At 39.1% G+C, this 20,734-nt stretch overlaps 4 protein-coding genes across 11 annotated transcripts in view; all 4 read right to left on the bottom strand.

Moving 5' to 3' along the window:
* Nucleotides 1-2,695: 2,695 nt before the first annotated feature.
* On the bottom strand, nucleotides 2,696-4,951 carry LOC124326657. Of its 5 annotated transcripts, none has more exons than XR_006915587.1 (7): nucleotides 4,775-4,951; nucleotides 4,605-4,715; nucleotides 4,247-4,529; nucleotides 3,946-4,142; nucleotides 3,717-3,885; nucleotides 3,356-3,489; nucleotides 2,696-2,983 (listed from the first exon to the last, which is right to left on the bottom strand). XR_006915587.1 is itself a non-coding variant. In XM_046785579.1 (3 exons), exons 1-3 carry the CDS (start codon nucleotides 4,006-4,008, stop codon nucleotides 2,836-2,838), a joined length of 333 nt encoding a protein of 110 aa, XP_046641535.1. In that variant the 5' UTR covers nucleotides 4,009-4,226; the 3' UTR covers nucleotides 2,696-2,835. The 5 variants fall into 5 exon arrangements, 1 of the variants encoding a protein (XP_046641535.1); XR_006915585.1 differs by having other exon boundaries at nucleotides 4,315-4,529; nucleotides 4,775-4,949; XR_006915586.1 differs by having other exon boundaries at nucleotides 3,717-3,838; nucleotides 4,315-4,529; nucleotides 4,775-4,949.
* A 1,230-nt stretch (nucleotides 4,952-6,181) lies between these two features.
* Nucleotides 6,182-8,888, bottom strand: LOC124326467 (SH3 domain-binding glutamic acid-rich protein homolog). 4 transcript variants are annotated; one of them, XM_046785320.1, is made up of 8 exons: nucleotides 8,671-8,888; nucleotides 8,372-8,566; nucleotides 8,180-8,299; nucleotides 8,011-8,119; nucleotides 7,697-7,774; nucleotides 7,414-7,533; nucleotides 7,134-7,205; nucleotides 6,182-6,911 (listed from the first exon to the last, which is right to left on the bottom strand). In XM_046785320.1, exons 1-8 carry the CDS (start codon nucleotides 8,713-8,715, stop codon nucleotides 6,901-6,903), a joined length of 750 nt encoding a protein of 249 aa, XP_046641276.1. In that variant the 5' UTR covers nucleotides 8,716-8,888; the 3' UTR covers nucleotides 6,182-6,900. The 4 variants fall into 4 exon arrangements, with proteins under 4 accessions (XP_046641276.1, XP_046641277.1, XP_046641278.1 ...); XM_046785321.1 differs by lacking the exon at nucleotides 7,134-7,205 and having other exon boundaries at nucleotides 8,671-8,886; XM_046785322.1 differs by lacking the exon at nucleotides 7,697-7,774 and having other exon boundaries at nucleotides 8,671-8,883.
* A 571-nt stretch (nucleotides 8,889-9,459) lies between these two features.
* Nucleotides 9,460-20,734, bottom strand: part of LOC124326640 — a 21,136-nt gene continuing 9,861 nt past the window's right edge. The window contains exons 2-4 of the mRNA XM_046785559.1: nucleotides 9,964-10,167; nucleotides 9,767-9,890; nucleotides 9,460-9,684 (exon numbers count right to left, since the gene is read on the bottom strand). Of these exons, the coding sequence (XP_046641515.1) occupies nucleotides 9,491-9,684; nucleotides 9,767-9,890; nucleotides 9,964-10,038 (393 nt within the window). The 5' untranslated portion in view covers nucleotides 10,039-10,167 and the 3' untranslated portion in view covers nucleotides 9,460-9,490. The remainder of the gene's footprint in view (nucleotides 9,685-9,766; nucleotides 9,891-9,963; nucleotides 10,168-20,734) is intronic.
* LOC124327758 lies at nucleotides 10,386-15,074 on the bottom strand. The gene is made up of 3 exons (XM_046786754.1): nucleotides 14,583-15,074; nucleotides 12,977-13,433; nucleotides 10,386-12,793 (listed from the first exon to the last, which is right to left on the bottom strand). Exons 1-3 carry the CDS (start codon nucleotides 15,072-15,074, stop codon nucleotides 10,386-10,388), a joined length of 3,357 nt encoding a protein of 1,118 aa, XP_046642710.1.

Raw genomic sequence — 20,734 nt, 5'->3', positions numbered from 1 at the left:
GACATTAGACATTTGTTGTCGTGTGGCTGATCATTTAGTTTGCATTGTGCCATTATTCATTTCTATTAGTGCAACAGTTTATTGTAGAGTTTGTGTTTCATGTCAAGGCATTGCCAAGTATGTGTTGCATACCAAGGTCTATGCTGTCAGTCACTCGTATGCCTCACCCAACATTGGCTGTGTCACAGAAAAAATAACCAAATATAATAACAGAACAGGGAAATCCGTGGATTATTTTGATTTGTTTCTCATTAAGATGATGTGAAAGAAAATCAACATTATGGTTGTCCTTCCAGGAGGAAAATGGCATGACGGTGAAGAACAGAAGAAAATGAGAACAAATTCTATTTTAGTGGTCATCACAGATTACATGCAAGTTATGTTTACATTGCATTTTGAGAATTCCTCATGTAGGGTGCCAATAGTTTTTGTTTATTTCTAATTTAGATTTTGCTTTAGATTTTGCATTTAGACTTAACGAGACCATCTGGTTGCCCATACAAAGAAAAGGAAAAGGCCAACACCACCAACAGGGTCAACAAAGTTCTTTGTTTGTCAACCCATTGGCTGCTACCCCTTCAATCACCATCCCTATATCCTTGGAATGGGACCACTCTTATTTTGAGGTATTGATCGCTGTCGTTACAATCTTCCATGACAATTTTTAAATCTGAAGTCACCTCCATTCTCGTTTCAGGTTAATCCTGCGCCGCTATTCCATGGACGGAATCCATTGGTGAAAACTGACGAGAGATCAGTGACGACTGACTGACGTGCTGAATGCTCACATGCGTTCCATCCTTCCGTCGCCTCGAGGAATGGGGGGAATTGTGCCTGCTCCAGCTACGCGTCTAGCGTAATTCGACTACCCAACCGACGGCTGGTCAACTATCACCCCTCGGCCCTCGCTGACTCCTACTACCCTTGCTCTCATCTCTCAACACAGCACGGGGTTTGATCTTTAGATCGTTTGGATCATCTGTTATTTTACGACGATGATGTAAGTTTCGATTTTTTTTGTCTTTTTTTGTTGTTATTGTTTGTTATTTCATTTCAATTCAGTTGAGTGTCGATGACCTAGAGCAGGAACGTTTTTGTTTTATAGACATTTCTGGTTTTTGACGCTAGATAGTAGATAGCACACGCAAAGTGTTAACTCGTTTTTCAGCTGTCAGCAGTACCAACTTCAGTTACTTTATTTTGCACATTTTTGAAGATTTTTATGGGAGTTACTGTAAAGTTTGTTGTCATCTTGTCAAGTTTGGTGAGTATTTAAAGTATTGATCTGCACTTAAGTCTATCTAATGTTTAACAGACGATTTCGAGTGTATACTATTTAATTTTTGTTTTAGATCATAGACATGAAGCACATTGATGACACAAATTATAAACAAGTTGACTTATTTTTCTCTTTTTATTTACAGGTTCTAAACCACAGGTTTCTAAATTTTCATGACAGACTTCACGAGGAGTAATAACGTCCCTTATTTGCTAACCTGTTGGCTGCTACCCTTGAATCTCTTTTTACTTCTTTCCATGGGCATGGGCCCTCTTGATTTGAGGTATTTGGTTTCTGTCGCTACAATCTTGTTTGAATGTTATTGTCATCCAAATAAATGTTTATTCTTCTTACAGGGGAATCCTTTACTACTAGTCGTGGACTTCATCCACTGGTGAAAATCAATGAGAGAATGCTGCAATCCAAGACTGATAAATTGTTTAATCGTTACATTAAATTACAAGTGCATATCTGGGCTCCCTTCTTTTCTGTGGCCCCGTTTCCCTATCTAACCACTAACCAACGCCCGCCGGTGGTCACTCACCCGCTGTGAAACCAGGAGGAGGGGAGGGCTCTGGTCGAACGGGGACTTGGAAGGCGCATGATCCGATGAAAACTTTTGGAGGGTCATGAGTCTAACCCGGAAGCCTAGTATGACTACATCTCCCCAGTAAAACTTGCCTCGTACTTCTCTCTTCTTCTCGGTCCAGATACTTATCTCTGGGGGCCGTAGACATGTCCTATAACAGCATGTGCGAGTTAAACAAAGCAACCCACTACCCAATGAAACAAAAAGCCATGGTTTATTTTTAGCGCAAATCTGCGTTAGTCAAGTTACAAATTTTTCTAATTCAACAACTCGCGTAGAATCTTGCATGTAATCTATTAGTGCAAATCGCGATTCCATGTGTTTGGTAGTTAAGAAAATGGTTGTTCAAGAAACAAACAATGGGGTTTTCTGAGTTGCCAAAAAAACTTACCATTGTTTGTTTTTTAAACAACCATCTTCTTAACCCAGGATCGTTATTTGCACTAATAGACTAGATGCAAAATTCGACAGAAGTTATTGAGTTTGAAAAACTTGTAACCTGATTGACACAGATTTCTGCAAAACTTAACCATCGCTTTTTGTCTCATTGCCGCAGCGGTGGTGGCGGGTTGCGTTTAAACTCGTGCAGAAGAAAAACGTTTTGAACCGGACGCTCTGTTTATTGAATATTTTGCACAAAAAATAATAAAAATGAGTTTTACGTATTAAATTTTTTATTTATTACAGACATTACATTGATGGGGTAACATTAACATTGGGTTATTATTTAAGGTACAAATTTTAGGGTTAGTAGGTGTATGTTAGTGGGGTTAGGAGATTAATGGGTAGGGATATGTTTAGAGGGTTAGAAAATAAAAACTTTTGTATCCAAACTTGAAATATCCCCCCTCCAACATCCTCCACTTCCCTTTCCCAATCCCGAAAAAATGTTTATTATTTGTTTGACATAAACATCCCGAATTTCTTTTTTGTTGCTTCTGAACTTATTAACGGTAAACTGCAATAGTCACGATGATAATTTAACAAAATAATGATGCAACTTCGGTAACACGACACCAGCACCAAGGGAATTTGATGCAGAAAGATCTATCACCAGCATAGGCTGCAACAACGTACCACAGCGGACAGAAACTACGCGAACATACACGATAAACCTGTAACAGAAATGAAATGAATTTATCTTCAGCATCAAATCAATGGAACTGCTGTCTGAAAAGACAAATTAATGACTTGTTATGTAGTTTTAGTTAAACTAAATATTCTGAAAACAATATCTGATAGCTTTTGTTGAAAAAAACCCCCAACAAAATGTATGATTGAACTACAACAAAGAAGAAAGAGAAGCTAAAACTTATACTGGATGTTAATCCTGCTTTTAAAAAAATCAAATACTATCAAGCAGTGAATTATCATGCGACGATAAAAAAAAATGACACAAGTATAGCTTAACTATGAGATCTCTCAAGTATCAGTTAGCAAGCTTTTTGAATCAGCCAGACAATTAGAAAATTGATTGAAATAATTACTTCAGTTGTTTATGTTTCTTCATTTGACGAAACACATAGCAGTACAGTTAGCAAGAGGAACAACCTTTTCCAGCTGGCTGCATAAAATCCATGTGTTCATTGGGCAGCAATGACGAAGCTCAGACTTTACCAGACTGTTAAAAAAAAATCTCAATTACTATCAAGGACAAAGCGTCTTAAATGACAAAAACAAAATGACAGAAGTTAAAGTTAACTACACAATCCTTCTGATTAAATTTTGCAAAGGAACCTACAGCTATCAAGCCTTTCTAAGGTAGGCAACTAAAGTTCTTGAACAGGCAAGTTAAGACATAGTCACCACCTAACTAAGTCTCACAGTTAGAAAGTTAAACATATTTACCTGATTTGTTCTGAAGTGTTTCTTACAAAACGTACAGCCGGTACGTACAGGAAAAAGAGAAGACATCTTGGCAAAATGTACAGATCATGGTACAGATGCTCAGGCTCAGGCCACATGATCAGCTGTAATTTCCAAGTAGAAATTATAGGCTAGGTTACCACACAAATAACTAAATTCACACACAAATAATTAATATTCAGTAACATCTAACAATCCAAACGGGAAATACCATTCTTATGAAGAAAACGTGAGGAAAGAAAATACGCCGTAAGGAATAGGTCTGGGCCGTCATCTGGCAATTCTGGTTTCACAACATCACTGATAAATCCAGTGTGATAAGGAAGGACAGCAGCAGCACACCTTTTGCCATCTCTTTATTGGGCAGCATCTCCATTTACAGCTTGAACATCAAATGGCCAGTGAAACCTACAGGGAAAAAGACAGATCTAGCTTCAGAAAGGAACATATAAATCACAGGCAAAGCACACTGAAGAATAGAAAAATAAAGTAAACATTATTTATTGGATTACCTGTAAACTCACAGATAAATGTAACATTCAGCAAATTCAAGAAATTTCAAGTTCAAAACTAGAATTACCGATTAGTTTTGATGACTGAAAATGTATCAGACACCGTATTATTACCCGTGATGAATATTGAAATACGTTTTCAGTCAGTGGCTGGGAAACAAATGGCGGATAGGTGGAATTTAGTCAATGACGACCTAATGACCGAAGAAGACACACGCCATATTGCTACGTTAGCAAGGTTACCCGATTTTCCCATTAATAAAAATCAAAAAAAGCACATGATCTGTAAAAGTAAAAAAAAAAATTACATTAGATCAAATCTACAAATAGCCTTTTCATTAAAGTTTAGTTCAAATACCTAATGAGTGCTCTATGCTGCAACCCTGCAAAAGCATCACGCTTGGTCTCTGGATTTCAACACTCACAATAACACTGCTGAACAAACCTTCAAAGATTGGGTTGGCTTGGTCTACAATTGAGTAACAATTGAGCATGAAACTTTGGAATTTGTATCACAAGACTTTTTACTTTTCTTTCTCCGGTTTCAGTGAAGCCAGCTTCAGTTTTTCCTCCATTTTTAGCTGTTGCATTTCTGCTCTTGAAAATGTTGGCACACTGCAGCCAATCTAATCAAAATCTGATGATTATTTAAACCACCTAGCCAGAAACAATCCATAATTTAGTATGCCATAAAACAACATTTGAGTATTTAATTCATCATTGTGCTGGAAATCAGAAGCTTCGGGTTCTCCTTGCAAGGAGGCTTGACTTTGTTTCCCCGTTTCAGGTGCTGCAGTGGGGCCAGGTTGTACAATTTGCAAACTTCAATTGATCCATTTGTTTCAGCATCCAACTGTGTCTTGTTTTGGACGATAATTTTCGAATTTCGAATAAGCTTCTTCTCGTAGACCATCCTTGGGGGGCTCTCCATGACACATCAATATACCTTATTTTTTCAATGAAATTAGGACGGTGGTTTATACATTTCCAGAAGCATTAGAAATATTTGGAATAATTTAAAACGAAAACAATGTTGGGAACATATGTTAAACATGTGTGAAGAAGACTAAATCAGGGACACGTTCAACCAAGGAGTAGCCTGTGACAAATGGCGGGACTAGAGAATTCCCACCCATGGAATTCCCCAACGTTGCCAAATTGTTTTTTTTTGTCTTCACTTTGCCGGCAGTTGCGGAGCAGAAAAAACACGAAACAAAAAATGAGATGGAAAAAGACAAATTATTAATTTAAAAAAATACAAATCTTCTAATCAAACAGTTGAATAGAATTAAAAAATTAAGAAAGTTGACACATTTGCTAAAGCTTGAAAGACTCTCTGAGTCTCTGCCTCTCTGGTGAAATTGATCGAGTCAGGCTACGTTTCCTGCATACCAAATGAAGTCGACCGATTTCTTTTTGTTTTTGGAGTTTTTATTAGTCTCGTTTCCCAATAACGATGGCCGTCTTTCCTTGTTAGGGAAGAGAATGCACTAAAACTTGGGACAACAAGTTGAGGAACTAAAACACATCCGAGTACCAAAAATTCGATAGTTTTTGGGGCCGACAGGGCGTCGCCAAATGGGAATGTGTTGCTGACAGTAGAACTCCAAAGACATAAGAACTCATTTTTTAAACATTATTAAAAATACCCGACAATAGAACTCCAGTGTCCGACAGTAGAACTCCACTACGCGACAATAGAACTCCTATAATTTTTTTAAGTTATTTTCATTATTTGCCAACTACTTGAAATCTCTAAATCATCTAAGTTCAACATCTTTAACTTTCTTATGTTCTACTGTCGCATACAAAGAAATTTTAAAAATTATTAAAAATATTGGGGTTCTATTGTCGGTGTACGGTCGCCATACCACCAAATGTCGCCATCGGATTTAATTATTAACATTAATAACCGAAAAAATGGGAAGGGATTTGTCTGGATTGGTGAAGCCGCAAAATTTATTTAGACGCGTCGAGAAAGTGGAAAATGCCAATCGAGTCAAGAGTAAATGAAGTTGTGAAAACGAGAAGAAATTATGACGACAAACAGGCCACGTAGCGGTTTTTCGATAAACAAATGCGTCTCTCGAAGTCTCGATCTAGAAACAAGCGAATCAATTCTTTTTTAAAAAGAAAAAAACTGAAAGGTATTTTGTTTTTGAAATCTTTCATTTGTATCTTCGTTTTGAAAATCATTTTAAACGAAAATGAGCAACGACTTGATTTTTCTTTTTCTTTCACTACAATTTTTGTTGAGTCAAATTGTCCAGGTTTTTTTTTGTCTTTCTTTTTTTAAGTTAAAACATTATTCAAAGTCGTTACACACACAAAGTCACACATACAGGTAACATAATTAAAAGGCAGGGTAATTTAAATAAGATTGCAATTAAGGAGTGGGAGGAGCCAAAGATTAAAATGTCGGTAGAAACAAAAAGACAAAAAAATTAATATGTATATATAATAATAATTATAATAAAATCCAAGAAAAATCAGTCAGTTCATCCAATTGTTTTCTGACGGGCGAAATAAAGACGCGCCATAATTTCCAGTGAAAAAAAAAAAACTTAGAAAAGAAAAACCAACTCGACGGCGGTGAGGTGGCAAACACGGCAGTTGATATTTAAAAACTGGTTTTTGTCTTCTTTTTGTTCATTTCAAGCTTCTCCTATGAATAAAAATTAAAAATTAATTTGAGAATATTTCACGATGGGGAGGATATGTGGAATCGGAAAACTGTACAATGACCAGTAATATTTGAAGCGTACACGACAAGTAAAAAGCGCGGGAAATTGAAAGAAAGAAATAAAAACACAACTTTTAAAAGATAACCAAAGATGTTGTTGAGAAAATTAAATTTAAGGAGTTAACGAGACAACAGAAGGAAAACCTGGAAGCTGTTTGTAAGTGAACTCAGTGAAACGTTCAGCAGTGGCCACCGTAGTCGACATCTCCATCGAATCTGTACATTTTGATTGGTTTGTGCGTGTGTAAATGAAAAAGTGATGGAAAAAAGCAAGCAAAAATGTGAAATTAAAGAAATTAGAAAAAATTAAAATAAACCCAAGATAAAATTAAGCCGAGATATTAGGGCAGATTAAGCGAAATACGAAATAAAATTATAAATTTTTGAGTATGTTTGTGCTCGCATTCGAAGATGCGAGTTTTACCATCTTCGTGAGGTAAAGCTGTTTCTTCCTCCTCTTCTTCTTCTTCTTCTTCCTCCTCCTCCTCTTCTTCTACTTCCTCGACTTTGACTTCTTCCTCGGGAATAATTGCAGTGGTTACATCTGTAAAAAGAATCGAGTCAGGTCATCCGTCACCAGCAAAGCAGAGCGCAAATGATGTTAAGGGTGGTGTTTACATAGACAACAAAGAAAATGTGGACAAGTGAAAAGCAGAAAACCAAATAATAAAAAAGGGTTAGAATGTGAAAAAAAAGCCCTTATGTACCTCCCCCGGGAAGCTTTTTGTATTTTAATTCAGTGATACTTTCAGCAGTGGCCACTGTGGTCTCCATCTCCACTTCTTCTGTGAAATTGTGATTGGGTTGTTGTGTTTGATAGAAAAGGGTAAGCAAGCAGAGATTAAAACAAATAACACGAAACCAGACAGAAATGAAACAGAAAAAACCAAAACCAAAAAAAAATAATAACCCAAGCAGATTAAGTAAAAACAAAACCAAATGAAGAAACATCACAATAAACGTGAGAAGAAGCCATTCACACGCTGTGTGAAAATTTCCATTAACTGTATCATTAACTTACCTTCATCTTCTTCTTCCTCTTCTTCTTCTTCTTCCTCTTCTTTCTCAGGGCTTGGTCTGGGACTAGGGACAGCTCCATTGAGTTGGGGAATCTCTTTCTCCATTGATACCTGCACACAGTTCATGAGGTGGTTATTAAAAAGTTGAATGTAAGATGTCGATACACTTACATCTCTACTGCCGAAAAGATTGTGATTGATGACAGGTACTTGAGGTAGTGAGCCACGAGGAAGCTTCAGAAACTCTTCTATGCGGTCATTTTCAACAGCCTCGTCAAAGCCCTCATAATCCTGAGAGAACCAAAACAAACATGTGTTATTTTATGAAGAAACATTAAGGGAATTTTTAAAATGATTTCTCACTCCACAGTATGAATCTTCATGATCATCGTTGAAAAACTGAGGTGGGACAGCATTCCTGGCGTTGTTTCTGCCTACTGCATTCTTCCTCATGAAAGTCCTCTCATCCTCGTTGTTGGGGTCACAAATGTCTATCACCTGGAAGTTCACTCCTTTGCTCTCCATGATAAGCTGGGCTTTCATTTGTCGTTTCTTCATCTGCGAAGATAACAAGGTGCAACGAAATTTATCGTCAGTAATAAGAACTAAAGCGCCCGTGGGACAAGGGCGGAACCCACAACGATTGACGTCCCAATACATACCTCTTTATTTCCAGAAACCATGGAAATGTAAAATTTCACAACCATTTTGAAGCTGAACAGTTATTCCGTCGGAAAAGATGAAAAAGATTGAGTCGAAACAGATTTATCACGGCAGTATTCTGGAGTTTGTTCAAGATAAAAATTTGGAAAGCCTGGCGACGAATAAGAAATAGATCGGTTGGTTGATAAGATTGCCAGTATAGCAGACGAATATGAGAGCGTCGTTTTTCGAAACTAAAGCTCGGTATCCCGGCCAACGGAGAAATGCGATGACTAAAAGTTGGGAAAGATGACGCGGAATTTTCTGGTTCTCTTACCTTATCACAACCGGGGCTATTTTTACCAGCCTAAAAAAATCGAGGTGATGAGAATTTCCGGGTTTGCAACATTCATGTCAATTCAGCAATATTTTGGCGACTGCATTTTTACAACTGCCCGATACGGCCGTCATCATTTCAGAGAAAAGGCGGATCGAGATTTTTTTTATTTAAGACTTTTTGTTTTACTTTTTCTTTAGCACTAGGAGCTCTAGCTCTAGTGTTGATATGGTTCTCAAAAAATTCTTGTTCTTGGCTTGATGAATGATGACAAATGCAATTTTTCAATAGCTTGTGATGAAAAGAAACATAATTCAGCCCATCTTGCATGAATGATTTGAATATGAATTCCACAGAATGTTTCATGGAAAACTGACAACATCTAACATATTTGTGATCTGAAAGATGGAATTTGATGGAAAATCTTAAAACTACAAGAATAGTGATCTTTAATTTTAGCAATAACATAAAATTAATAATAAACAACTATGTATTAATGCAAATCATTCAAGTTCTGACTTTTCTAATTCTTCAAATCCTTCTTTGTGTTTCTCTGCCAACGCCAATGCTTCAAGTCGTTGTTTGTGTTTCTCCTCTAATTCTCCTGCATCAACATTTCTTTTCCCTTCATAGCTCAAGTTCTTCATTCTGTAGAAGGTTACATTCTGCATATTGGCTTTCCTGATAAGTTTTTCAGCTATTGAGAAAACCAAACAAAGAAAATAAAATTATTAAGAAAATCGTTCAGAGAATTTATTTGAAAAATTTAAACATATTACCCAAACTCTCTTCAGTATCAATTTTAATTCCCAATTTATCAGCATTGAGATATTGGTAACCAACAACGGCCAGAAGATTCCAAGCAAAAAAAAAGTATGCAAAGGCAATCCTTTTTTCCCACAACTGCAAATTAATGGAAATTGAAAAGAAATTATGGAAACATGATCATCTTTTACATGGTAAGAAACATGTTTACCTCTGCTTTATCGACTGGAATGGGGCTTGAGCGTGATCTCACCCATCTTCTTATCCATCTGAATCCAAACTTCATGACTTGGAAGAAGAGACTTGTTGTTGTTTAAGCAGTCGACACTACACCGGACACCGGGTTTCATGGGATAGATAGATGGCGTACTATGCGGCACTTCCTGAGCCTCACTAGTTTCTACAACTGCGCCATCTATATTTTGACGAATTAATTAATTAATTTTTTAAATAAGATAGAAAAGCAAGCTTATCAGCTCGCCGAATGGATAGTCGTAAGCCAGTTAAAAACTGTCTTAAATGACAAATTCAGGACCTATTTTGTATTCAAAAGTGACGTTACGTTGTTGAGTGACAAAGGCACACGAAAAGCAAATTTGTGAGACAGCAAAACAGTAAGAAAATAAAACAAATTTATTCTGGGTTATTTTCAAACCATTGATCTTGTGTAGCCTGACACAACATATTTAGCCGTCTCTCTTCCATCTTTCTAGCAAATAACCCATCACCAGTCGATATTTTCAATGCTCTTTGATAGTCAAATGGCAAGACGGCCAAATCACTAATATGTCTTACCCTTGAAAGAGCCACGAAAGTCAGGCCGGCGGTTTCTTTGGGACCGATGTCTACAACAGTTTTGCCTAGAGTTTCTCCTTGAGATTTCCATACGGTCATCGCATAAGCCAGGCGAAGGGGAAACTGAATCCTGACGGCTCTGGTGTCATCAGACCGTATGGATATGGCCGGGATTGGTATACAGTTGTGAGTTGAAATGCCGTTATTCATGGTTGTAGAGAAGAATTGAGGGCCGGTATAATCAGGCCATCTAACAACGATGAAATCAGGCAGATCAACATTGGGCTGTTTGGAATAGACGATATCAACCACGGTACCTCTGGCACCATTAGTGAGACCCACAGCCGTGTTGATGTTGGATGTTAACGTTACTTGTGCTCCGATCGCAAGGTACAGTTCAACTTCAAGCCCTCGAAACTGATCAGATGGCTTTGACTTGCCACTTGAAGGCAGATTTACCGACCGTAGTAGGGTGATTGGCATTTGAAGTTGTGGTAATTTAAAGTAATTTCTGCGATTTACAGCTTCGTTGGTGGCAAACAAGTAGGTCGCATCTTCAAAATCAGTGCCAAAGTTGGCAATGGCTTCCGGATTCCTTGCTTGAAGGAATTTCCACTGGTCTATGGAACAGTTTCCATCTCTCAAAGAGTTGAGTGTGTCCAGGAATGTTTGCTGGTCAATGTCGCCATCTTCTACTTGTTGTCGTCGAACTTCTGTCAACTTGATGACGGATTGGAAAGCCAAGTAAGCGGCCCGACCCTCGTTGGCAAACGGTGCTGTTGATTGGGAATAGAGGGAAGGAGCAGCCACAGGAGGAAGTTGAGCTGGATCTCCAACCAAAATAACAGTCAGCCCACCACAAAAAAGGTTGTTGCCTTTGGCTTCACGAAGACGAGCGTCAATTTTTCCAAGCATGGTCAAACTCAACATTGAATATTCGTCAATTATGATAATTTTAACATGACGAAATTTCTCTTGAAGAGCTGCCAGTTTCGCTCCATTAAGTGGGACGAACTTTGTACCTTGGCCTTTTTCTACTGGAATTTGAAATATCTTATGCAAAGTTTCACCGCGGATGAGATGGGCCGCTTTCGCTGTGTAGGCCGAACGGACGATATGTTCTTTAGGGACAGCACTGGAAATTGCTGAAATAGTGAAGGTTTTGCCGGTACCAGCTGTGCCATTGACGATCAATAACAACTGTTTCTGAGATTGCAGAGCCTCAACAACCATATCGAACCACATTCGTTGTGAAGGATTCAGTTGACTGGGACTGACAAAGGGTAAATCTGTAGAATCAGTGCCGAGATCTCTTCCATTGGTTAGATGATTAACGACCCAAGTGCTTCCACAGGCCAATTCATGTGGAGTGTAATGAAGCTGAAGACTAGTCAGCCAAGGGAAAGAACGGTCAATCACAGGTAGATCAGAACGAACTTCTTGTTCGCCAGCAGGTCGCATACCGACCGCTTGCTGCCATTCAAGTTGATTAAAGTTGTCGTTTTCAATGTTGTCTTCTTCCTGGAGGTCATCAGCTGCCTGATCTAATCGACTTTGTAATTCTTCATCTAAGTTGAAATATTGACGCAGTTCCTGAGCTGCAGTCAATCGAAAGTCTTGCCATTGGCGTACGACAAGGTTGTCATCCAAAAGCATTGGAATAGATGATTCCGTCCATGGGAAAAACTTGATAAGCGAATATCGGCAGAACAGATGGTAGGTAGCTGACGTAGGAGAATTTCGATGCACCGGAAATGTCAAAACTATGGTCTTGTCCGGATTGGGATTATTTCTAAGATTCCCTTTGACGACAGTGAAGTGACGACAAAACTCGATAAAATTGGGTTGATCAAGATTCCAATTGGGGTAGGTGTTTTGTTCAATGTAGACATGACGTTTAGCAAAGTATGTAAGCAGAGTTGGTCGAGTTTCCAACTCACCAGTCGTTGGATTTCTTAAGACTTCGTTTACAGTCAGGTCCAAAGAAACGTTGACGTAATTGAAGGATGATTCACAGTGGTGGCCGGAAGACAAAATGCGCGACGCTTCACCTTTCCCGATGTCACGATGGCCAATGGAACGAATAATTGAGGAGCGAAATGCGGAGCCAGCATTGTCGGTGACATCAGCCTTGTTGATAATCGTTTTGATCACTTGCTGTAAAGTGTTTCCAGATCGCTCTTGTTTGCTGGCATATTTGACCATGTAGTTCATTGCAGCGTGATGATCAAGAATGAGCTGAAGATCTACATTGGCACACCAATGTTCCAACATTGATCTGTTGTGGACATTCATGAACTTGTCGTTTCTTTTGAGAACAATTTTAGCACGAACAGAGTCTGTGTTTCCGATTTTTTCAAAAACTATTCTCGATTCACTAACTAGATCAAAAGGAAAGTGAAAACGACATTTGCCATCCTTAGATTTACAGTAACCATCTGGTCGACAGACGTGACGTTGAACACAGTTTGCCAATCTTTCGTAAAAGTCGTCCATGGCTGCTACATCGTTCAGAATTGACGAGACATTGCTTGAACACGGATGGGGAACTGGTACTTCAGCATTGAACGGGTTGACTGGATCAGACCGAGTATTACAGGCACACAACAGAGTATCGGCATACTTTAGAACCTTGAGTTCTGCAAGAATGCCGGTTTCAACAAGATCTTGCTTTTCTAGGACGTCTTGTTCGCTAAGGTTTGCTGTGTACTGTGGATCAGCTAGTTTTTGCGCCATAAGTCGGCCAGCATAGACTTTAATCACTAGGTCGGCAATCCCCGGGTCGTTTTTGAGCTTTACAACACCGTGGGCATGAATGGCTGTTCTTGATTGCCACTCGAAACGATACCAAAACCATTCGTGATCCAAGACACCACCGAAAAAATGCTTCATAAAAAGACGTAATTTTTCGGAAAAGTACCAGTCTGCTAGATGTAAATTTGCATTTGTACTCTGGTAGCGAAGTTTTGGTTCAGCTGCACCGTTGGGCATGAGACGATGGAGGTCGTACCAGTGATTGTCAGCAAAGCTAACAGTAAAAAAAGCCGTGCCAAGACCTTTCTGTTGCATTATAGCCTCTAATTCTCTCCGACGCTTGCTCCAGTAGGCGTCACTGCCAGTGACATTGGCTGTATAGGAGTACATTTTGCTGATGACCGAGTCAAGTTGACCGTTGGCAGCCATAGCCTTAAGTTCCTCCATAGACAATGCAGCTTCTTCGGGATTTTGTCTCAGAAAAACGGAACACTGCCCAAGGGCTCGATGGCGTCGTATGCGATCAACCGACCAAAAACAGAAGCGCTCATGTTCAGCAAACGGAAAATACAAATACCCGTTTGGATGAGATTCGTCGGGTTCCTTTGTACAATCAATCTCGGCATATTTCATTAAGTGGTTAGAAGCAACGAGTTCGGATAGGTCTTGTCTGCGACCTTTCTTTGTTGGGTCAGCTTGCCCAAGAGGAAACAACTTGATGAAAGCCAGAGATGCAAGACCAGACATGACCTCAAATTCGTTGATAGGCTCAGTTGAAATTGTTGGCCAATTAACCGGATCGAGCGCATTTAATATTTCATTTTGTTGAGGAGGCCTGATGTTGTTTGAAATGACGAAAGCGACATCAGGAGGTTGTGGCTGATCAAGACTGTCTTCTGATGGAACATCCCTTGTCATGGCTCCTTCGTCAGTGACATTCAATTCATCGTTGTCGCTGTCCATCGTCGGAATATTTAACAAAGGTCCATCTTCGGGCAGCAAATCACAGTTGGTCTGGCTAAAAGTGATGCGATGTGAAGCAAAGCCTGGATGGTTCTGAATGAGAAATCGGCCAACTGCTTCAACTCGTTTACGGCAAACTTTGAATTCGGCACAGGTGTTGTCCACACCTCTCCTTCTTATGACGAGGCACGGAAGTTGCTCTGCTGTGAGAGGAATCTCTCTGATGAATCCGGCTACGTCTTGTTTGAAATTTGCCACGTAGCCACGAGAAACATGTCCACCAGAAGGTAGCCGGAAGACAGACATGATGGAAATTACTGGCGAGAGAAGCATTTCTTCAAGAGGAGTAAGTTCCCGAAAGTGCTTCTGAATTGCTAGTGGAATAGATGAAAAATCACGCACCATATCATTTTGAATGCCAAAAGGGTTGAATTCCGTAAGTTTCTTGCAACGGCAGCAAATGTAGGGATCGACAATTGCATCTCTTGTAGGCCACAATTCTCGACAGTGGAGGCAATGCTGCTGATTTAATTGATGCAATTCAGAATGGAATTTTTTCATATGCTTGTCTACGAAAGGTTGCTTATGAAGCGGTCCATTGACGGAAGCATCAAAAGCATCTAGATATTCTTCTTTGGAGATTTGACGGGTTTCCCTAGATCGTCGCTGAACACTTGCATTACTTTGTCGCCTATCAGTAGCTTCATCTTGGGTTTCGTTGGATATAGTGGCGGCAAAGCGAGCAGCGGAAGCAGCAAGTCTAGCAGCAGTTTGTTGAGGACATTCGGCTTCTCTGGCGACTGTATGCATTGTCGCATCAGCAGCACGTCTAGCGAAAGCTTGAATTTCCGATTCGGCTTCTCTGGCGACTGTATGCCTTGTCGCATCAGCAGCACGTCTAGCGAAAGCTTCAATTTCCGATTCGGCTTCTCTGGCGAATGTGTGCCTTGTCGCATCAGCAGCACGTCTAGCGGAAGCTTGAAGTTTTGATTCGGCTTCTCTGGCGATTGTATGCCTTGTCGCATCAGCAGCACGTCTAGCGGTAGTTTGAATTTCTACTTCGACTTCTCTGGCGGATGCATGTCTCAGAGCATCTTGAGCACGGCGATAACTAGTCTGTTGTTCAGACTCGGCTGATCGTGCTGCAGCATTCCTGGCAGCATTTGCTTCAAGTCGAGCACAAAGCTGTACTTCAGACTCGGCTGATCGTGCTGCAGCATTCCTAACAGCATTTGCTTCAAGTCGAGCACAAAGCTGTACTTCAGACTCGGCTGATCGTGCTGAAGCATTCCTGACAGCATTTGCTTCAAGTCGAGCACACCGCTGTACTTCAGACTCGGCTGATCTCGCTGCAGCATTCCTGACAGCATTTGCTTCAAGTCGAGCAAACCGCTGTTCTTCAGATTCCGTTGCTCTACGTTTGGCTTGCCTAGCTGCAAGTTCATCCTTTCGTTTTCTCTTAGAAGACATTTTGACGTTCGATAATCTGGGAATAGGTTTGACTATTGCTTTTGGTGTGGTAAAAAAACAATCAGTCAGAAACGGTATTTTTGTGGGGTAAAAACAGTCTGACAGAAACGGTGTGTGTTTGGCACCCTTTAAAATCAATTTGTTTTTTTGTATGGTAAAAACAATCGATATTCTGGGAATAGAAATCATCAAAGTGATGGAGCAATGTGATTTCTTGTTTTCTTTGTGTGGTAAAAAAAACAATCAGGCAGAAACGGTGTTTTTGTGTGGTAAAAACAGTCTGACAGAAACGGTGTATGTTTGGCACCCTTTAAAATCATCTCGAGTCGAATCACCCTTATATAACCTCGTATCAACACTTTCTTTCGCAATTGCAATCCTGTGGGATTTTTCTGTCACAGTTCAATATCCTTGCAAGTTATTTTCGTTTAGTTTGCTCAACTCAAATGTTCCTATTTTTACACATAAAGTTCAATCATTGAATTAAAAAAATAACCATTGTTTAGTCAAATAACTGCAAAACATAAATGCAAATCTGGTTGTTGCGTCATGGTTGGGGCATGGTTGCGTCACGGCGAAGCTATAGACATCTGGTGGTGATTTTTATTCACAGTTCAATATCCTTGCAAGTTAATTACGTTTAGTTTGCTCAACTCATATTTTCCTATTTTTACACATAAAGTTCAATGATTGAAAATTTAAATAACCACTCTTTAGTTTAATAACTGCAAACTTAAATGCAATTCTGGTTGTTGCGTCATGGTTGGGGCATGGTTGCGTCACGGCGATGCTATCGACATCTGGTGGTGATTTTTCATTCACAGTTCAATATCCTTGCAAGTTAATTACGTTTAGTTTGCTCAACTCATATTTTACTATTTTTACACATAAAGTTCAATGAAAATTTAAGAATAACCACCCTTTAGTTTAATAACTGCAAACTTAAATGCAATTCTGGTTGTTGCGTCATGGTTGGGGCATGGTTGCGTCACGGCGATGCTATCGACATCTGGTGGTGATTTTTCATTCACAGTTCAATATCCTTGCAAGTTAATTACGTTTAGTTTGCTCAACTCATATTTAACCTATTTTTACACATAAAGTTCAATGATTGAAAATTTAAAAATAACCACCCTTTAGTTTAATAACTGCAAACTTAAATGCAATTCTGGTTGTTGCGTCATGGTTGGGGCATGGTTGCGTCACGGCAATGCTATCGACATCTGGTGGTGATTTTTCATTCACAGTTCAATATCCTTGCAAGTTAATTACGTTTAGTTTGCTCAACTCAAATGTTCCTATTTTTACACATAAAGTTCAATGATTGAAAATTAAAAAATAACCACCCTTTAGTTTAATAACTGCAAACTTAAATGCAATTCTGGTTGTTGCGTCATGGTTGGGGCATGGTTGCGTCACGGCGATGCTATCGACATCTGGTGGTGATTTTTCATTCACAGTTCAATATCCTTGCAAGTTAATTACGTTTAGTTTGCTCAACTCAAATGTTCCTATTTTTACACATAAAGTTCAATGATTGAAAATTTAAAAATAACCACCCTTTAGTTTAATAACTGCAAACTTAAATGCAATTCTGGTTGTTGCGTCATGGTTGGGGCATGGTTGCGTCACGGCGATGCTATCGACATCTGGTGGTGATTTTTCGACAAGAAAGAATTAATTTTAAACTTAACACGTTATTTTAAACTTAACACGTTAAGTAAATGACAAGCACGTTAAGAATGGAAAGTGGAATTTAAAAGAAAATTAGAAAGAAAAAGTTGTAGTCGCCACCGCAAGATGTCACCAGTCATTAAGTGAAAAAGTTGTAGTTGCCACCGCAAGATGTCACTCATCAATTATTTAAACAGTTTTTCATTAATTACAGGAGAACTAATCAAGTAAATGAAATAACTTTTGTTCTGGTCACACCGCATATTTTTTGTCTAATTTTTAAGACCAAAAAGTCCGAAATCTGTCATGAAACACCCGAGCTATGGAGCGTTACATACATACATACATACAGACAGACAGACAGACAGACAAAGTGACATGGGTTTTTTTTTCCTGCGTATGCGATTATTAGCTTCGCCCTTCGGGCTCGCAATAATTTCGCTGATTCTTATAACCGTTGAAATTCAAATACAATTAAATTCAAATACGTCGCTTAGTAATCGGAGGCACTTTGGGTAGTCGAGTTCGACTCTCCTGGCGAGCATAGTTGCTCCCTCACCTGGACACCTGGGCAGATACCATTACACAATACACACAAATGTGGGACAGGTGCAGTAGGTTGGTCTAGGTAATAAGGTTTTATACAGTCACTCGCGACTGCTAAGTACCTTATTTCAACTACAGGCGAAAAAACTGGAATAACATCGTTATCAAATTTAGTTGGGAGTTCTGAGGCTAGCATAGACCAATGTCTTTTCCATGGCTGCTTGCGTGGTTCACTCTAGATCGCGGAGATCACAGTATCAAGAATAAAACATGGGGTGAGAAGTAAGTACAATTCAATCAGGAAAAAGGAAACTGACTGAATTTTGGCAGATTTTGCGAAATAGGGAATAGACCATATCATTTTTGTAATAGTTTAAAAAAGTAACCCTCCCCCCGAAAAAAAATAAACATTAGACATCAAGGTATAAAACGAAGTACAAATCCCTCTCTTAAGTTAATACAAGTGAAGTTCGAGTGGGTGAATCGGACAGAGCGTCGCTAAGTAATCGAGGCACTTTGAGACGTGAGTTCGGTTCCCCTGGTGGGCATGAATGCTCCCATACCCGAACTCTCACCACTACTCACGAAAGATGTCTGCAGTAGGTCGGTTTAGTGTGTAAGGTTATTCTGCAGTCACTAACATTTCACCATATGTGTAATATGTCACTACATATCACTAACGTTCTGCATGACTTGGTTGAACGTTCCCAACTAAGCACCTTATCATTGTAAGCGAAGAGACTGGGCACCCTTTCAGATAAATGGGATCGGGGTCTATGGACTTGCGAGACCAACGTCTCTTCCTAGGCCCCTTGTTCACGCAAGCGGCCTTAGCAGAACTAGATGGGTGGAGCTAAAAAAAAAAAAAAAAAAAATTCGAACGACCACCCGACGACCGCCAGCTCGCATCTTACCCGTTTCTTTTGTTTTATTTTTTGACTTTCAATGGATGTTGGACGTTCAAGCAGCACTCTGCCTCTACCCATTATTTTTTTTGATATTTTTGGCACGTTGAACGATTATCGAATGAAATGTCGGATCATCGGGCCATCGGGCAGAATTGTGGGGTCATTCTAATTTCTGACAGTATTGTAGCAACCACTGGCAACAGACGAAAAATGCCAAAACAACCAGAAGGACATGCAGTAAAACGGCAGCTGTCGATTGTAACGACAAAAATAAATTCGGAAAAATTGATGACCCATAAAGTAGGAATACTGGTAGAAAATAAAAAGAAGGGAGCTGATTAATCAAATGAAGGAATAGCAAATGACGGTGGTCATCATTGTTAGTTTAACAAAAACACTTCAAGATGCTATTTAAAAAAAAAAACTTATTTATGTAAGAAGTACTAAGGTCTTCAAACGAGTCTCACAGCGACTTGACGTCCCACCCGTTTTCGATATGCAAATGAAGAATGAATATTCCGATTTCGACTTGCTGGTCCCAAAATCAGGGTCAGGATCTTTTGTTTAACATTTAATTAAATGGAGCAAGAAATCAACAGTTGACTCCTTCAAATTTCACTTCAATTGTTAACTCATAGTCTGAAAGAACAGAGCCTTTGGACACTATCAGGAAATGATTTCCATTTCAATTGCAAATGTCCGATTCGTCGTTGTGTTGCTTTAAGATAAGTCATCGTCGGTCAGTGTAGCTCATGCCGCGACAAAGTTGAGCCAATACCAACGTCAATAGTATTTCTCTTCAAATTTAAATTTTCAGCAAATCGCTGCATTTTCATCAATCAAAAACAGATGCAATTCAAAGAATCGGTAGAGGTGAAATTAAAAGTGAAGTTTCATTCATTATTTGAACCCACAATGTCTCAGCAGCAGGTATTCAATAACTTATTGCGAGCCCGAAGGGCGAAGCTAATAATCGCATACGCAGAAAAAAAAAGCCATGTCACTTTGTCTGTATGTATGTATGTATGTATGTATGTATGTAACGCTCCATAGCTCGGGCTTTTTACGACACATTTCAGACTTTTTGGTCTTAAAAATTACACAAAAAATATGCGGTGCGACCAGAACAAAAATAATTTCATTTACTTAATTAGTTCTCCTGTAATTAATGAAAAACTGTTAAAATAATTGCTTAACGACTAAAGACATCTGGCGGTGGCGACTACAACTTTTTCACCTTAGGTTTAAATTTCACTTTCCACTACATATGTAAGTGTCATTTATTTAACGTGTTAAGTTTAAAATTCATCCTTCTCGTCGGATAATTTTTATTGAAATATATTCGTAATGGATGGTTAAACATGAGTAAAATAATTTTACGAATATATTCCGCCCAATCAAATCACCACCAGATGTCCGTAGTATCGCCGTGATGACGCAATCTTTGATGTCCCATCCATGACGCAACAACCAGATTTGCATTTATGTTTTGCAGTTATTTGACTAAAAGATGGTTATTTTTAAATTCAATTATTGAACTTTATGTGTAAAAATTGGAAAATAAGAGTTAAGCAAACTAAACGTTAATAACTTGCAAGGATATTGAACTTTGACAGAAAAATACCGTTTTAAGACCAAAAAGTCTGTGAAGAAAAGTGTGAACTGTGAATAAGTCCGAGTTAACAATAGGCCCTGAATTTTTCATTTAAGACAGTTTTCAACTGGCTTACGATTATCCCTTCGCGGCGAGCTGATAAGCTTGCTTTTCTATCTTTACTTTCAATTCAAAATAAATTTAAATTGTATCAGTTTCTCTGTCTGAACCAAACGGTCAAATGGATACGACACGAGTGCCACCAACGGTGGAACCGG

The sequence above is a fragment of the Daphnia pulicaria genome, chromosome 2 (genome assembly GCF_021234035.1).
Source record: "Daphnia pulicaria isolate SC F1-1A chromosome 2, SC_F0-13Bv2, whole genome shotgun sequence".
In the NCBI taxonomy this organism is placed as follows: Eukaryota; Metazoa; Arthropoda; class Branchiopoda; order Diplostraca; family Daphniidae; genus Daphnia; species Daphnia pulicaria.
Note: the sequence above shows the minus strand (reverse complement) of the source record. Positions and strands in the feature narration are given on the sequence as shown.